At 40.2% G+C, this 19,849-nt stretch overlaps 1 protein-coding gene across 1 annotated transcript in view; it reads right to left on the bottom strand.

Moving 5' to 3' along the window:
* Positions 1–529: 529 nt before the first annotated feature.
* Positions 530–19,849, bottom strand: part of LOC137279149 (zwei Ig domain protein zig-8-like) — a 107,552-nt gene continuing 88,232 nt past the window's right edge. The window contains exons 3-9 of the mRNA XM_067811626.1: positions 7,375–7,588; positions 7,050–7,076; positions 3,890–4,180; positions 3,548–3,571; positions 2,242–3,291; positions 1,541–1,598; positions 530–1,126 (exon numbers count right to left, since the gene is read on the bottom strand). Coding sequence (XP_067667727.1) covers positions 3,158–3,291; positions 3,548–3,571; positions 3,890–4,180; positions 7,050–7,076; positions 7,375–7,588 — 690 coding nt within the window. The 3' untranslated portion in view covers positions 530–1,126; positions 1,541–1,598; positions 2,242–3,157. The remainder of the gene's footprint in view (positions 1,127–1,540; positions 1,599–2,241; positions 3,292–3,547; positions 3,572–3,889; positions 4,181–7,049; positions 7,077–7,374; positions 7,589–19,849) is intronic.

The raw sequence follows: 19,849 nt of genomic DNA, 5'->3' as shown, positions 1-19,849 counted from the left end.
TGCTCTATGTCTGTATTACTGTAAGATAACATGTATGTTCTGCTCTATGTCTGTATTACTGTACGATAACATGTATGTAATGCTCTATGTCTGTATTACTGTAAGATAACATGTATGTACTTCTGTATGTCTGTATTACTGTAAGATAACATGTACTTTTCTATGTCTGTATTACTGTAGGATAACGCGTATGTCCTAAATTATGTCTGTTGTACTGTACAGTAGCATGAATGAGTAACAGCAACAATGTGGACATTGTTGTCATATTGCATATACATCATATATAGCATATACTCTATCATATCGGACCCGTGAAGGTCCCGGGGTAGAACAGGCCTTCAGCAACCCATGCTTGCCATAAAAGGTGACTATGCTTGTCGTAAGAGGCGACTAACGGGATCGGGTGGTCAGACTAGCTGACTTGGTTGACACATGTCATCGCTTCCCCATTGCGCAGATCGATGCTCATGTTGTTGATCACTGGATTGTCTGGTCCAGACTCGATTATTTACAGACCGTCGCCTTATGGCTGGAATATTGCTAAGTGCGACGTAAAACTAAACTCACTCACTCACTCACTATCATATCGTGTATGTCATACAGCCAGATTCTCTTTACATCCCTTTTAGGTATTGAAGCAAATGATTCTACAGCAACATGAGCTACAACATGTCTGTAATACTGTATCATACCGTGTATGTGTCATTGTAGTAATCGATAATAATATCGATATTATACAGGGCATCATGTATCGGTTACTCTATTACATCATGTTGACTATACATATTGTCAATGTGCTGTATGATATTATGTATGCAGTTTGTATAAATGCTTATGGCTATCGAGCGTGTACAGTAACACTGCTTATCTGGCTGTCCATGTGTCGTCAGTGTGTTTACTTTTGTAGAATACACTGCATGTATTAGAAGGATAGTGTTAATGTCTGCCATACCGTGTAGACTATATCGTGTACATATGTGCTACTTAAATACATCACCGACACGTACATTTAAGATATTGTTTAACGTTTATATTCCAGGGTGATTTGACCTATAAAGTACACTTCTTGTAGATAGATGGTACCACACAGAGTCATGGAAGAACAACTCTCACGCACCAGGATAAGCTGCAAACAAAGCGATGTGCAATTTAGTACACCCACAAAAAACTCCACTCTCACATGAAACACTCGTATACACTTTGCTGGGTTCATATGCTGGAGGAACTCCATAAATACATGACAGATCTACAATGTGCAATAGCCAATTATAGACATTAATCTTCGTTGAGTCATAAAGCAATGAACTGCAAGCCATAATTGTAATTTCAACTGCATAAGCCCAATTCAGCTGTCCGATACACGTAACAAATTGCCAGGTGTGGGACAGGATCTATACTTAGATACTTAAAATGGCATTTTGTTCCTGATTAAAATGGCATGGCCGAGGGTTTCGCTCTTACTGTATATGATGCCGGGTAGGACCACACATAAGTTCAAGCCTATATGAATAGTGTAGAACTATCGGTGACAGATGAATACCTGTACGTGAACGTGTCGAGCGAGCTGTCTGGTTGCGGTAGGTCTAGGAACGGTCACTCTGGAAATGTTAATAAAATAATGAAGAAAGATTCATGTGTGAACACATTTTAGCACATTCTTTTGATTGCTTCAAGAATCAATAGGAATATTCAATAGTACCGATTGTATATGTTCATGGTTTTACTTCAAATCTTATGCTCTTGACTTAGATGACGTATACGGCTGCATTCATACATGACCACAGCTGTGAAGATATTGTTCAAAATGGTATAGAACCAAGATGTACATCATCGATTTGGCACCACCCTAAGACAGAATTACCGGTAGACACAAGCTGACACCGGTGGTTTGCCACCACCCTAAGACAGAATTACCGGTAAACACAAGCTGACACCGGTGGTTTGGCACCACCCTAAGACAGAATTACCGGTAGACACAAGCTGACACCGGTGGTGTGGCACCACCCTAAGACAGAATTACCGGTAGACACAAGCTCACACCGGTGGTATATGATGTTTGAGTTTTGAACATGATGGTTGGATTTGTTCTCATCAGTGCACATATCACTCGACAAGATATAGTGATCAACAGTAGGAAAATGTCAGTGACGAATATTAACTGCTGAAATAGGCTGACGGAACAACAAACGTATGTATTTAAGATGTCATGCAAATATATCTGGTCTACATGAGCTGACATACCATTATGTCGGGAAGTGATCACGTTGTGCATCAAGGCCGAGGAACTGTTCGACTTCCCGAACACATGAGGAAGGTTCTGCATGGTGTCTTTTCGTTTCCCGATCACAGGAGGAAGAAACTTTAACTTCTCGGGGACAGAAGGATGGTGTAGCACGTCGTGGTGTCCTTGCCCGAGAACAGGGATGATGTATAACTATGGTCGCTCGTCTCACGGGTACAGAAGGATGTTGTATTTCGACGTGGTGTCCCTGGCCGACTACAGGAGGATGTTGTATTACGACGTGGTGTCCCTGGCCGACTACAGGAGGATGTTGTATCAACACGTAGAGTCCCTGGCCGACTGCAGAAAGCTGTTGTACCAGGGCGTGGCACACTTACTGGGCTTGTGGGGAGGTTTTCCTTCTCGTGCACGGTTGAATGGTGTTTTGGCTGGAGATGATGTACCATGTGTCATTCGTCGATGTTGACATGAATAAACTTTGACTTGATGACGTGAGAGAGTACAATATCCCTCAATCAGAACTCTCTTCATGCTACTGATGGAGGGGAGAGCTAGGTGGATGAATTGTTCAACGAGTCCTACAGCCCAAAACTGAAGGTATATACTGACAACAACAGTTCTTCTGGTCCCATTAATGTTTCTAACGTCACTGAGCGACGACTGACTGAAAATGAGGTATCGAATGCTGATGTGCTTATATATATATATGATAGGGATGAATAAATACTAGGGACAATGATGTGAAAATATATTCAGGTCCATGTCTTTGATATCGATGAGAACTCTTACTCCCATGTGCTCTCACTTTCGGCACACTCGTGTTGGAGTTATCCCGTTTAATCCATTCAAAATATCACAAACACAAAGGTTAGAATGACGGTGAGGAAAGACGGAGTAGTGGCGTCGTCAAGTTCGTCACCTTGGACACCAGACACATATTTTAAAAACTGTCAAAACAAGCATGAGAATTAAAAATGTAAAATTGTGGGAAGAATAAGTCCCATTGTTGGAGCTAGTTGCTCCACTTGTAGAATTTTTCGGATCTGTACCTGAAACAGAAACAGCGAATATGAAAACACTCCCCCATCAGCGTGTACATTCACAAGGCAGCTTTAATATAAATTTAAACAAACGATCGTCTTATAATTAAAATTAGAATATTTACGTGATAACATTAATAGTACGACTATACTGCATGGATGAACCAACACGTGGAACATTAACATGCACGTCTGTTGAAATGTTTTCACCAGGTTTAGATACAACCGTACGAACTTTATACGGCCTAACATATCTTACACCTACCTCTTTTCCAGTTGGAAGTATCGGCTGAAAATGAATAAACTCAATATTAATAGAAATGAAACTAAGGCTGTTGATTATTTCATAAGATAGTGAATGAGATTGTTTCAACGCCGCTTTAGGTGACCTTGACGAAATGCTCACGTCGCCATCATTCTCTGTGTGTGCTCCCTGCTTGTGAGTCAGTTCGTACAAGGACTTATGACCACTGTTTTGTGGCATTTAATGTATTGGAGGTATGCCAATTACAACACAGCGTTTTTGAGGAAATAACTGTTTTTGTAAACACAATGTTGCTTTATACATGTGTTGATGGAGTAACGAAACAATCATGCCTTTCCTTACTTTTTAATACGTTGACTCTCGCACTTGTAATCTGGAGATCAGACGTCCGGCAAACGTACATTCCAGCATCCTCTAGAGTGGCGTCCTTTATCTCCAGAATGCTTACAATTGTCCTAGTTGTCAACGAAACAAACTTCCGGATATACACCTTATTTGCATATTGGGTTAAAAGTTTATTCCCATTTTTGAACCAGTCCAGATCATCGGGTGGGTGGTCCTTGCCTGTAGCATTGCACATGAGAAGGATTGTGTCCCCTTTCTCTACAAACGGTTTACCTGTAATTTGTATATCTGAAAGTAAATGTACAGATAGAAAACAGAGGAGTTCATGGCGTTATTTTTCCTTGACAAACTAAATAGATGATTGAAACAAACATGTTTTTGCAGCATAGCTTTTAAGTGAGAAAGCAAACGTTAATAGGACGAAAGTGGCAAATACAAATCATGATTCACAGTCACGCATGTGATAGAAAATACGGCATTTGACGGCCAAATAGAACAACCCTTGAGTTACACATTTAACGTATCGATGACGTGATATATAATGTGAAATGTTTTTGCACTGACCGTTTTTCACTTGAGCCATCTTTTACACTTTGCTTTGTCCATCAGTGGTCACATATCGGGGACAATGCTTACAGTAATAGACATTTCTAATGGGCAGTGGCTTTGTTGATATTATGTACCTCACAGGGTCAGTCACCTACGAATGCCTTGAAATCATTGACCTTACAACGAACAACAGAGACTCCTTTTGAACAAGTAAACATGTCAAAGATTTATACTACAACCGCTCTCATCGCTAGCTAGAATAGATAGTGACGCGGTATGAGATATGAATCTAACAATAGGATCTTGATAAAAGACACAAATCACGGAAATGTCAGTCATGGAAACTCTATGACTCATAAAGCGAAGATAAGCAAACCAACCAGATAAACTATTACCCATTAGCAACCGTCTACTGGAGGAGCAAAGACGTTGATCATTTACTATGTTGAACTAAAGCGGATGGTGAAGTGTTGATGAAAAGAAAGCGCGCGACAAATGTCGACGGAGTGTTCTTCTTCACAAGGGCACTGTGAATGGTTGCAATATGTGGCTGAAGATACGAGCGTCTGTCTCATCTACCGTATTGTGGACAATGTCCCTGGGGACAACCGTGAACTGGTTTCAGGTTGCCTTGCCTTTACAAGTATCGACGGGTGCCACCGATCCGGCACGGTACGAACACGTTTTCGTTACCACCAATATTTCGTAATGAGTGACTGTTGTTTTAAGCCAATTCAGACATCTTGCAACTATTCATGGCAATATCAGTGATCCATAAACACATTCTCATCATAGAGTAGGAACTGTCCATCAGCGTTCTTGTGACTTCGGGGTAGTACTGCGTTCATGTACCTGCAGCAGGTTCCAAGTTGAAACAGCAACAAACAACAATATTTCGGTCATCTTAGACTCACACTGTTTTGATGCTGTATCGGAATGACATTTTACGATGTATTACAAAATATATATTCAGTAAAGTGACAAATTACGAATACAACAGATACATATGCATTACAAGACTAATGCATTACAGCGATGTTTGACAAGCACATCAAGCCACGATAGAAACTAGTAACAGGGAAAGACCTCGTGGGAATCCATCGAACTTTCAAAGTTCAGAAACTATTGAATGAAATAATGTTCTATGACGTTTCGCTATCGATAACGAAATCAAGGTGATGTTTTTTTCTCCAACTACAAAACGCAATGCCACACTTACACACAGACGCAGTGAAGCACATAGTGACGATGCACAGCAGTTGCAAGAACAGCAAGCACGGAAGAATGTGATTCACCGTGATAAGAAAACTATGTTTGACTGATTGCAAATATGATTTATGCGAAACCCCGAATGCCATGCAACAGAAAGAGAAGTTTCAACACGACACTGATGAATTACCGTAAAGATCACCCAGAATTATCCCAGGCCTCCCCGACAGATCTGTAAATGTTGGTTTCAGAGCGCATTGGTATTAGCCAGCGGGAACATTTTAGGCAGTGAGTAATAGGAATCACCTAAAACGTTTTAATATGAGTGTGGAAAGTTGGAAATGTCAACACACAGATAAGCCCAGGGATTACATATGGACAACTGAAGTGATAACGAGGTAGCGGTGAAGTTAAGACATTGGATAAAAACAGTCAACTGACGGAACCATTTCTGCTTCACGAACACACAGTGTTGCGTCAACGTGCCACTGTGTAGCATATACTAAGTTGAACATGACACAGCTACAATAATGTGTCATGACATGACACAGCTACAATAATGTGTCATGTTGTAGACCACAGGGCAATGCGTCATTGTGTAGCATATACTAAGTTGAACATGACACAGCTACAATAATGTGTCATGTTGTAGACCACAGGGCAACGCGTCATTGTGTAGCATATACTAAGTTGAACATGACACAGCTACAATAATGTGTCATGTTGTAGACCACAGGGCAACGCGTCATTGTGTAGCATATACTAAGTTGAACATGACACAGCTACAATAATGTGTCATGTTGTAGACCACAGGGCAACGCGTCATTGTGTAGCATATACTAAGTTGAACATGACACAGCTACAATAATGTGTCATGTTGTAGACCACAGGGCAACGCGTCATTGTGTAGCAGATAATATGTTGAACATGACACTTCTACAGGAATGTGTCATAGTGTAGTGTAGACCATAGCGAAGATGGTGCAGTTACGTCAACAAGTCATTGTGTAGGATGTACACTGTTGAACATGACACAGCTACAGTATTGTGTCATAGTGTAGACCATAGCGCAAATGATGCAGTGATGACAATGTGCTGTTGTGTAGTATAAGCCACGTTGAAGATCATATTTCTACAGCAACACGTAATAGTGTAATAGATGCTATATTAACGATGCTGTTGTCACGGCAACTTGCCATAGTGAAGTATATACCACGCTGAGGTTCATATTCATATTCTAGTAAATGCTGTTCTGTTTGTTTTACAAGACACCAATCAATATCCTACGTGTATGCAGGTACACTGCCTGGTGAACACTACTAACAAATAAAGCAGGTGTTTTCCACAGCACACGGGTAGGTGACGTGGAGGTCATGCGGATCTGCTATACGTGTACCTACCTAACGATGTTTTTATCGTCCGGCGCTCTGAAATATAGAGATGAAACAAGCTAGTTACTGGTACCCGTATACAAAACAAAGCAGAGATGCACGGCATGTTTGGACTAGACAATGATTTGACGTTTAGACGTAAGTTATTATAGTGGATATGTTACCATATACGTAAGTAGTATTGAAGTTCGTCAACAAATTGCAAGCACATATTTTCATTCATGTTGAACCCAACACTGTGCTAAATGTGGTGACCAGCTCTCTAAATCAGTGACAGAATGTTTTCATTAATGAAATGAGACTAAAGAAACAAATGTTACCTTAAAATACTCACCTCTAACAATCAGTAAGATATGTGATCTTAAATGTCGAACCTTTGATGGAACCTGACATTCGTAAATACCCGCATCGTCCAGCTGCACCTTCTCAATGACCAGATGCCATTTTGTCGAGCCTTTAGGGTGGCGTATGCTAAATCTATTATCGTCTATAAACGTAAGAGTCCCCACTGTCAGAGGACTGGACTCGGCGGCCCTTCGCCAGCTCACCTGTAAGGACAATATACATACTTGAAGAAGGCGACATTAGTTAGTTTTGTCTGCCTGTGGCAGATTACATATACCCTGAAGTGAAAAGGTAAGTCAAAAGGAGCACATACAGTGATTGGCCACAAGTGAGTTGTCTTTAGTGAAATGTCCATAGACTTAATTGATTAGAAGCCATTATATTTTGATATCTTGTGTTACGGTTAATGATTTGTCGTGACAAATGGTACAAGAAATCCCCTCAGAACCAGCAAAATATAACACTGGCATGACAAGGTCTAAAATATCCAATATTATGTATTGACAAGAAAGCAAGATACGAAGACTCACAACAGAGGTTTCTAGAACAATGCACCTGAATCAAATCTAAAGAAATGGGCCACAAACGTAATATCAACGCACCAAAGCTTCGGTTTTCAGTGAAACAGTTTTGCCAAATGTTACAGCGAGCCCTTGTTAACGTCGGTTGAACGTTGATAAAGTGGCAGACAGATGGATGTAGGCCGAATGATGACACAACTCCAGGAAAGCTCGGTGTGTAATTCAGTGTGTGTGTCGTCAACACAACAACTAGCCTTATATATGTACAGTCACAGATCCTTGAGCATTCCAGCGAAATAAGGAACCCTCACGATCGCCAAGTCAAAACACACCAAAGGGAGGTAAGTCTAAAGCGTTACCTTAAAGATGTGCCGCTAAAATACTATTACCGTGATATGAAATGTGACCCATAATAACTATCACTCTAATTTCTAAACACTGTGACCCAATAATAACTATCACTCTAATTTCTAAACACTGTGACCCAATAATAACTATCACTTAATCAATAATACTACAAATAACAGAAAAAAACACACTTTCGTAGCACTTGCAAACATCTTGGAAATCATCTTGAGCTACGTGTACATATATTTTCTTTGCTCCTACAGGTGATTAGTTATCGAATAACACGTGAGTAAGCACCATGTATAAGGACAACTTTTAATCTATCCCAAAGACAACCATGTTAAACTTGATTGTTATGTCTATTATATATTGTTTAAATAGATGCAGTTTTCTTAATACTCATCGGAAGTTTGAATGGAACTGATGTGTGTGTAGCTGAGATGGTTTCCCAGCTGGGAGACACGAATTGAAAGCAATTCGACCGACACTAAACTTATTAAACGTATCCTTGCAAGAGTTAACTAACATGCAAGTCTACGGAAATTTCACTAATGATGAATCACTTATGTCCAACTGCTGTAGCTAGTCTTGTTGACCTGTGCATCGAGGCTCACAAGAATCACTGGAATGCCTGATTTATATCTGCGGGATGACGTCAGATAAATGGAATAAACAACACGCAACGCATTTGATATGCACATTGAATGACATCAAATAGAGATAAGGGGTGCTTCTGATTCACGGGATAAAACTAACACACATATCAAGAGATATCCACTAGTCGTGTTATTACTCGAAAATTATTATATTTCTTCAATTACAAGAAACTAAATTTAACGATACAACATTAGGGAAATGCTTTTCCTCCGAAACTTAAAATTGGTTGAAATGTAATAACAACAAAATCCCTCCCTCTGTAAGGTAAAATACGCCACAACGGCAAAAAACCATCTCATGTCACTACTTGATCTGATAAACAAATTCTTAACATCTTCAGAACATCAGGAGCACCACGTTTTGGAAGATATTTTTCTCGACAATGAGAGGAACGATCAAATAAACCATTAATCTTCTGTAAATCCCGACAAACACTGCCATTTTCTTTACATGTAGACTGATAAATTTGGCTCTTTGTACATTCTTTATTAACACTGCAACGTTCCCATTCAACGGCATCTCGTCTGTAGAATCGACGCGATGTTGTTTTACCATCACAGCCTGCTTGTTTTCTCCTCCAGTCTTATTAACCCTTGTTACCTTACACCGTTAAAATTCAAAATGGTTCCTGCTATTCCAGGCTATGATAGCCATTTAATACGACTTCTTTTTATGTTTTAGGAAAATCAAAGGCTGCAATTCTATGTCACTGGGTAATATGGACATTGTCTTAACGCTGAGTCTGCTTGATGGCCCCCGCATCTTCAAGAACTATGCTAAATGACAAGATGAGATTACAGGCACCTAATGCACACATCTCAAGTGATTCCTCGCTTCCTCAAACCAGATCCCCTGTGAGTTATGTAAGAACGAATTAACATCATTGACACTCGGTAATGTAAATTGGCTCTTCAGTGTTCAGATCATGAGACAACAAGGATCAAATCCCAAATTGTTGTTATTCAATTTGTCTGCATGCGTTTGAGACAAACCTGGTAATCAAGCAAAATACACCACAGCTTTAGAATAATGCAAATGTATAGTTCATTATCTCGATGCTACTGAACGACACAAATTACCATCTCGAGATCTGTAACACAAATTATAATCATAGGATTTGCCAATTAAGGACTGATTTTCTTGAGGAAATTATTATACTGTAATACGTATGTGTCAATAGTAAATTATTGGATTTACTGAACACTTTTCAGATCTACGATGCCCTGATTACGGCATCCAGCTAATATTCTTTTAATGAAGCGATGTAACAGCGCTAGACGTTGCTGCCATTATGAACTGTTCCAAAAAGAGCTCTTTCTTGTGGGGGTTTTGGCATTTCCACCGCGAGTCAAGTATTCAATGGAATTCCGGCAAGATCTGCACCGTGTCTGACCAGCATTCAGTTGAATTGTGTAGTGATCATTACGAGCTCCTCCCAACATTCTTCACGGAGTCTCGGGGGAAGCATTAGGGTTCAGTTGTGTTAATTTGAGTTGCAGTGTTACTCTGTTAGTTATAATGCAGTTCTTGTCTGCGGTGCTAGCACGCTGTCAGCAAGTTTTTGTCAAGCACCTTTGTTCCCTCACTTCCAGAGTGTCGTAAAGGAGAAGTTAAACACACCCAAGAGGTGTTACTTCCACATGATGTGCTTCAACATTGAGATGCGGAAATAAGGCAATTTCGTTGGAAAAAAGACACATGACGGTGATAGCCCCGGTTTCATATGTATGAATTCGTTTCCACAAAGTTTGAATGAAGATTTTGTGTGGTTGATTTTGCTTCATTATTATTACCTACTTCTTGTGGCAGGAAGCAAATATGAAGTTCGGAATACACGAGATAACATAAACAAAAGATTACAAACGACGAACTCATCTATTAATGCATAAAAATGTTTAGTCAAATCCATGTCTGTCCGTGGCTATCGTAGTGTCTACACCGTCCTGTATAAGTGTTCCTATATGACTCGTGTGTATGGTCACAGATCACCCGCATACAGGTAACGTGTTTTCCTTTCGTTTTGTGCTCACAAATACACCAGCATATAAATACACAAACCACGTGATGTGTGTATGACCACATGGGTACATTCCTTTGTATGGCAAGGGTTTAAATGAGCAACACACGTGTATACACTTACCTGTAAGACTAGTGTATGTGTGTCACACACACTGTATCAGCACGTGACCACACCTGTATAAACACCCATATCACTGCACAAATCACACACATTGTATCAATACATGATCACACCTTTACAAGTACCTGTGGCACTGCCAGAATCACACATATTATTTCAGCTCAAGGTCACACATGCACAAGCATCTATATTACTGCTTGAATTACACATATTGTGACAGCACATGACCATGCCTGCACAAACACCTATATGACTGACTCTATCACACATATTGTGTCAGCACATGATCACATCTGTACAAGCACCTGTGGCACGGCAAGAATCACACATATTGTATCAGCATATGGTCAAACCTGTACATACGCTGATATGACTGCTTGAATCACACTTATTTTGTGTAGCACATGATCACACCCAATTTATTCCGGGAGGTGTGTGTGTGTGTGTGTGTATCATCAAATCTGTACACATGTTCAGTTAATTTAATTTACACATGACAGAGGGGGAGTCACTTACTTTGTAACTTTGCGCATTAATTGGGTGTGTGGGTGTGTGGTCACGTACATTGCACATACAGCTCAGTACAAATCATCGTCTCTTCCCTTAACCATGAACGGTCCCTAGGTAGATTCTCAGTGCAATAGTACGTGACCATTGCTGTTTGTTGGGGTGGTGGGGAGGATGTGCTACCTAACAGGAATAACAAATCGGTTCCAGGTTAAATAGGGGAAGTATCGTTGACTCAAGTGTAGGATTTCTTGCAGCCGACATAAAATACCATTAGAACTTCAAAAGAGAAATGAAATGAACAATCAGTTTCCAAGTGTATCTACGCTTATGTTTTCGACACAACCACTCAGTTCGGAGGAGGACCACACTTGAAATCCTACTCACCCTCGACATTTGCCAGCTGTTGAGATGCCCTGTGATGCATGCACATGGGAGCGACATAAACACTGGTGAAATGTGTTACATTAGCAATATGTTACTCTCTGAAAACAAACCATTACCGCTTTGGTTTACAAAGAAAACAATCCTTCGCAGGTGCAATTAAACAAGCTGGTGTAGATTTCCAAGAACTGGCAATTGTCGTTTCTCACCAGAAACAAAATGTACGATGCAGAAAGATCATGTCACATCATATTGGCAACGTCACATTCTATTATCCTGTCAAATATAATCACCGTTGTCAAACTTTGAAGGGACTTATTATTGCAAAAGTGTCACAGGATTTGGAACAAATATCTCACTCATTAAAAATGTACATGTTGTATAAGCAATTATTCCTTCTGTCAAGAATGTGACAAAGCAAGATATAATATTTATTCACTTACGTCTAGGTAAAGGTTGTTAGTTGTACATACATCTTTGAACCAGAGTGATCAATTCTGGCTGGGGTTCAAGAATCTCGTATAGTATCAAAGTCTTTCATTCACAACTTATTACGAGCATTGGGTACATTACACAAACACAGATGGCATGTTTCAATACTACTGAAACCATATACTTAGTAACAAAACTCCACAGCTGAAAACTTGACAAAAATGTCAAAGAGTGTCGTGTACGTAATGCGTATGCCTGAATCAACAACTCTTGTTGTCCGTTGAGGATGGTGCTCTCGCACATGCTGCTGATAGCTGCTTATGAATGATACCTGCTACAGCGGCTGTGGCTGAAACATAACCCCAGCCATATTTACACAGTCGGAGTTAGCTCCCGTTGAACTAAATAAACCTACAGGTATTTCTTCACTTGTTCGAACTTATTTTGGGTTGACTGCCGACAGAAGTGACTAATTCCACAACCTCAGGATTCTTATCGTAACAAAACAGGTTTCAAAGGCCAAAGTAAATAAATACCCATCACTCTTTATCGCCGTTGACCTATGCTTGTGGCACAGCATTGCCATATAGCGTGTATGCATTTCGTTATGATATTTAAATTCATAAGCCAGCAGAATATAGTTCACCTTATTCTTATAACGTCCCTGTATTTGTTATGGGTGATGATAGCTTCAGTTTCAGCATTACATATGAAAGTGATGTCGGAAAAACGTTGGTGCTTATCAGAGGAGCTATTGTATTGCATCATTGTCGGGAGACATAGGCGACATGATAGAAAAATGGCATTTCTAAAAGCTTTTTCCTGTTGGTTTAACGACCTTCATTATACATATCCATCTTGTTCATTCTTTTATGCCAAATATTCTATTACAGCTGCCTGTTCAAGCGATACACTGTCACTTCAGTGTGTGTTTTTATCTTGTAGAACAACGTTTTCCGGTTATTTTTCAACTGATTGATAACAGACCGTGACACACTATGGAGGAAAATGTAGATTGTTTTCACTATTTTACGTAGGCGGCTTTCAAGTAAAATTGCTTTGTGGCCCCGACTTGGGCGTTTACAGATGCCATTTACAGTCTACCTTCAGACATAAGTCGTTACTGTGAACATATATGGACTGTGGAAGTCCACGTAGTTATGTCGGTACATAACAAAACAGGTCCATCCACATCGGCCTCCGGACATGACTGGCTAACTGTTGTCCCATGCATCGATTGTCTGCCTTCGTCTGCATCAGTGCATCACCATCATTTGAAAGAGTCTGCCAGACTACTCACATTGTAAACAAACTCTCACTGTGAATGTCAACATTCTGGGGAGTTAAAAATTTATATTTGTGACCCTACAAAGATATGAAATAATGCACGACGCCTGTTCAGCAACTGTTTACAGTCATTGGCATGAAGCAAACTGACGTGTTAGTGACACAATGATGCACTGTGCAGTTCCTTTACTTTACCTACGCCGTCTCATGCATGATACTACGTACCTTACCACGTCAAAGTGACCTTACGTTAAAGTGTTTCAGTCGATTTCTGAACTTTTTGTAACGTAACTCGATTCAAACATTTGAAAAAGTTGTAATTGATTCATCATGTATGACTTCTTTGAGTGGCATATTTAGAAGTTGGAAGTCAGATAGAAAACGTACATAGATGGATGACAACGTCTTTATTTCTCAAGCTCAAAGTTTCGATACAGGTTCTGGTATCGTTCGCAAGTATAATACTCTAAATATTGGATAGCTGTACACGTTATATCACAGGAAAAAGGCAAAAATTCTTCAGAAGAATTCCATTTCCTTCCCAACACACAATTATGATTGGAAGCCATACTGACCTCAATCCATGTGGGGATTACATAAACTAAATGACAGTGTAGCACTTAAAGATGGAGTACCAGGCGCTGCGCCACGTTGTGAGATATTCCATGTAGTTTTTGATAGCGAGCCTTTGAAACGTCTTTTCAAAAGTGCTGGAACGACTTTGATTAACAGTTTGTCTGATCGACGTCGCAAATCATAAGAGTTAATATTGCAATTTCTTTAATCTGCTTCTAAGTCAACTGCGATTACATCTGACGTAATAAGTTAATTGAAAATTACTGGAAAAAATATATCTTGAGGATGAAAACATAAATGTGCCACTTCCTGATAGCTACATGTTTACCTTTGAGGAACATCTACAAATGCTGTGTCCTTTAATATTAGTTTTAAAGATTAATTCTAATACTAGTTAGATGAATGTTGATGCTTTTCACCAAGCAAACTTTAAAATATAAAAGGTTAGCTAGGTCCATATTCCAGCTGAAAAATACACATTTGGGAGAAAATAATTCTATGACGTATGTGCTCTTATTTTAAATTTAATTACAGATAGCAACTGCTTATTTGGAATGAAACAGAAGCGTGTTGCTTGATATACATATTCGGTAACCAAATAAGGCCGGTGTTGAGCTCTATAGTACATGTAGTAGCGGCGATATAATTGGTTTCGAGTTACATTCGTACCGTTTGTTCAGAACATGAATGTTCTAAAGGATTCCGATTGTAACACGCTTGTTGTTTGCGTATTTAGATATGATTTTAGCAACCATGGTACACAAAGTGCGTTATCAGACTTTACAGTAGTGAAATCGCCGTCTTTGTTGAATCACTGTTGGCCGACCTTGCTAACTTGTGTTTGCCTGCGATTAGTTGCTTTACACTAAGAGTTGGGGTTTTATTCCCGGACCGAAATAACATTGTACGCGAATGCGAACTTTACTGAGAAATTGTAACTCTAAATATAACACTTCTTATCTTGTTTTGGAACATCCGGTCTGATCTTTGCTGGCCCATTCCTAAATTACCTACAACTACGTTGCCGTTTAAACCCAAATATATATGTTGGGATAGTCAAGTCATACTATTCAACCGAGTAGAGATATGTGTTTGTATTCATATGTGTTCACTTTCCAAAAGGCATGGTGCATTTAGATGAAGGTCGTGTTCCCCGACTCAGTGATTCTGTTAGAACGAAGTGACGTGTTTTCAACTTCTCGAAGTCACAAATGGTAAGTGTAAGTGATGGACCTTAAAGGTACGTAGAATTCCAAAGGTTGTAAGAATGCGGGTGAATGGAAAATTTACACAGCCGTTCACAAAACCTGAAATATCTGTGATGAAAACGAGAAAGACTTTCACTTCCCACACACCTCTTTAAAGTGTTTCGTTATAGCTGTGTATGCAAACATAAACTTTATATTAACTAACTATAAGCTTTGTAGCAAGGGATGTTTTCAAGGAATGCTTTTGGAATGATAACATATGCAGACATATTCCAATTGGTGTTGTTATGTGTTATTTGTGGTTCTCAACCCAGGTTTCTAACTCTCTTTATGGATTCATCCTGTGAACTTCAAGATAATTAACGCACACTGAATATGAACGCATTCAAGAAGGTTCCCCAGACAAGTCCAGAACCCTAGCATGCGATTGTCTGAAACAGGTTTCTCGGTTTCATCTGTCTACAACAGGAGCGTGCTACTAACGATGGTTTATAGAAATAAACACCGGGTTTCCAATGAATGTTGAAGTCAGCCCCAGTAGGAGACGACACAGACAGAGTCGTCCTGGTCTGACAGTAACATGACGGATACAGACAGCCACTGCCATCTTTTTATATGAACCTGTCACCTGTGGCTGGGACTTACACACTTACAATATCACTTGTCATCGGCATGGTAAAAATGTACACTGCGTGAAGGGTGAAACTGAAACACACGGTTTTTGTCAAGGAGTATAAACACAGTTTTGTTTTGAACAAAATTGCCAATATATTCCTTTATGAAACACGGCACGGATCGTCATGGCAGAAGTGCAAATGTCATGTACGGAGGGAGGTATCTTTTCCGGTAAAATGTGTCGATATTTGGTTTTAAAAACTTGCCAGTCATCCGCCGTGCATGTAGGAAAATGTCAATCGTGGAATTAGGTTAATATAAATCGTTTATTTGACTGGAATGAAGTCAACAGTGAAAGGTATTTTCCTAGTAGAGAATGTTTCTTTATTGCTCGACAGCATCTTAATTTAAAGGGTGAACGACTCCTTACAAAATCAGCAGCGAGGAGGCCAAACTAAACAGTGGCGCAGTTAAATGTATAAAGAAAACACACGATTTACGCTCAAATAACTACAATGTGATAACTAAGCGCAGATGCACAGTGACTTCATCCATCATTTGTGGTTACTTTTCCTATCACACCTGAATTATGACCGGTACCGGCATCCGGGTGTGACACACGATTACACTGTGTTAACGTATGTTCCAAACTCAAACGCGTTTGCTTACTGACACAACAGGAGCTATGTAAACAAGCAGTATCAACATTTTGAAATGATATTTTTAATTCCCTGTGGAATGTAACTGATACAGAGAAGGCCTTTGACAGGAACATTTAAAACACGATTATTCAAAAGATAAATATAATGTTTTTCAACGGATTACTAATTTGCAAACGTAGTACCATAACTGGAAATTGGAAACGTATTTGCGGGTATTTGTTGCAGGGTACTGTACAATTAAACATGTGTGCAATCTGTATAGCATGTATGTGTTTTGACGTTCAACATCGGCTTTCAACAGGTTTTCAGCCATATCGCGAATGTCGAGGAATCCCTCAGATGGACGAGACATGATCAGATCTGTAGCTGGTACTTTATCTATATTTATGTATAGAGAGAGTTTTATGACAAACCAAAGGTCGTGGTCTGTAACCACACTTGAAACGGTAAAAGACTATTAAAATCTTAGATGATTGCAATTTAGTGAAATGTACACCTCTGATGTATTGAAGCTTATCAACTTTTGAGGGTTCGAATTTCAATTTGTTAACAGTTTATATGCACAAAGAACTTAATTAAGTTCCCCAGTATTTCTGCATTGATAGATTTTCAACTAGTACATAACACCTCTGGTGGAGGCCAGGATGGTCAAACATGAGTTTTTTATGACCAAAAGATCCTTTTCTTATGGCAAACAACACGATTGGAATCCCTGTAGAATTTATTGGTGAATGTGAACATTCAAAATGCCACTTTGCATGTCTCACACGACTCAGGGTCAATACCAAGGTAACCTCCATATTGCAGCCAGCACTTTGCTCCTCGTAATCCCTGTTAGCCTCCTGATCCTCTGAAGGGGTAGAGCAGGTGATGGTACGGGGAACAGAAACCCATGCTTGTCATAAAAAGGCGACTCAGCTCGTGGTATGAGGCGACTAACGGGATCGAGTGGTCACATATCATCGGTTTCCATTTGGGCAAATCGATTATTTACAAACCGCTACCTAATAGCTGGAATATTGCTGAGTGCGGTGTAAAGTTAAACTCACTCGCTCACTCTCTAAAGGGGTAGACTAAGCCATTTGTCGTGTAAAGCGGTTCCCATTTGGGCCAGGTTCTGTTCGGAGAAGATCCCTTTCTTACACACAACGACCAGTCATGTCCCGAGAGAGATCATATGCAATACCAGCCAGCATGCTTGTGGAGCTGGATGTATCCGGCATAACGCGTGTGATGTATCCGGCATGACGCGTGTGAGGCTTAATACCTAAATGTAAATCGTGTGTCTTAAACCTATCCACCCCACGTATACATACACGTCCAGTGTGAATGGCTGTACCAGTGTGTCATGGGGGATTAAACCTATCCACCCCACGTATACATACACGTCCAGTGTGAATGGCTGTACCGGTGTGTCATGGGGGATTAAACCTATCCACTCCACGTATACATACACGTCCAGTGTGAATGCCTGTACCAGTGTGTCATGGGGGATTAAACCCATCCACCCCACGTACACATACACGTCCAGTGTGAATGGCTGTACCAGTGTGTCATGGGGGATTAAACCCATCCACCCCACGTACACATACACGTCCAGTGTGAATGGCTGTACCAGTGTGTCATGGGGGATTAAACCTATCCACCCCACGTACACATACACGTCCAGTGTGAATGGCTGTACCAGTGTGTCATGGGGGATTAAACCTATCCACCCCACGTACACATACACGTCCAGTGTGAATGGCTGTACCAGTGTGTCATGGGGGATTAAACCTATCCACCTCACGTAGACATACACGTCCAGTGTGAATGGCTGTACCAGTGTGTCATGGGGGATTAAAGCCATCCACCCCACGTAGACATACACGTCCAGTGTGAATGGCTGTACCAGTGTGTCATGGGGGATTAACGTATTGTCGTCCTGTAATAAAGTATTCATTCAGGTCAAAGTAGGCTGGTTTTATCTTTTGTAATCTGACGTATTTTGTCGTGGCTGGTAAGCCTGTTAGTTCCATGGTACGGAGATGTGGACATGGCGACTATACCTCAACACAAGTGCATTACTCTGCTCATTACTGGCGCCCAATGTCAATAGCGTGCCACACTTCATTCACATCTCCAGAAATAACGGGATATCACTTTGATCCACAACTCGTGAAAACGTGTAAATTTCAGAACTTGCGCAATTATGGAGTGATTTAATTGGGAAATGCATCTTTCCCTGGACTACCTGCAAGTGACGTCCCAGTATCCACGGTGGGATGAGTATTGACATGCGATGGTGGCAAGAAGAGCGCTGCAACGACCGGGAACAACATGGGATCATTAATTTGTAAATGGCTTACACAGACACGTCAGATTAGATTAAATGTCACACATCGTTATGCAATATCATCACACCAGCATTCTGTGATGCCGAGTGGTTTCTTTTTAATTATAAGACATGGTTTAGATCTGCAAAATCAAACAGCGTCCTGCTACATTCTTACTTACAGTTTCAATCGCCTTTCCAATGATGGTAAAACGGACAAATTCTGAATAATAGAACCATTCATCAACTCATGATGACACACAAATTGACTGGCTAATCCTCCATATGACCGAGTTCACATACAAGCAGAGGAAACATAGAGAGGGCATGGACTGCTCTAACGTTTCTAGAATTAAGATTTGGGGCGAGCTAAGATTCGTACCAACTATCATCTGGGGCAAGTACATCTTCACATTTGGTTTGAAAATGACACAAACTCAGGCTGCTCCTCATGTCATCAGATCGGAGTGACTGTGGCAACAGAATAACTTTGACCCACAACAGCACCTAAGACTAATGAAAGGTGCGGCTTAAACCTTTTTATAATACATATGTCTTGGTTTAAAGACAAAAGTATTTATAGATAGATCTACTTCCGACTTCATTGTTCTTGTGTATCCCACAATGATGTATTTACACGTACATAATGGATGCTTTCCATCTGTTCAACTACGTTTAAATATCACCATAGCTATTACTGTGAAAAAGCACAACAACAAACAAACACCACACACAGGAAAGTGAAAAACGCACACAAAAAGCCGTTAATTAAAAAACACCACAGCTAACCGAAGGCGTGACGGAACATGTTTA

Source organism: Haliotis asinina, chromosome 3 (assembly GCF_037392515.1).
Source record: "Haliotis asinina isolate JCU_RB_2024 chromosome 3, JCU_Hal_asi_v2, whole genome shotgun sequence".
Taxonomy (NCBI): domain Eukaryota; kingdom Metazoa; phylum Mollusca; class Gastropoda; order Lepetellida; family Haliotidae; genus Haliotis; species Haliotis asinina.
This window is presented reverse-complemented; position numbering and strand designations above follow the sequence as displayed.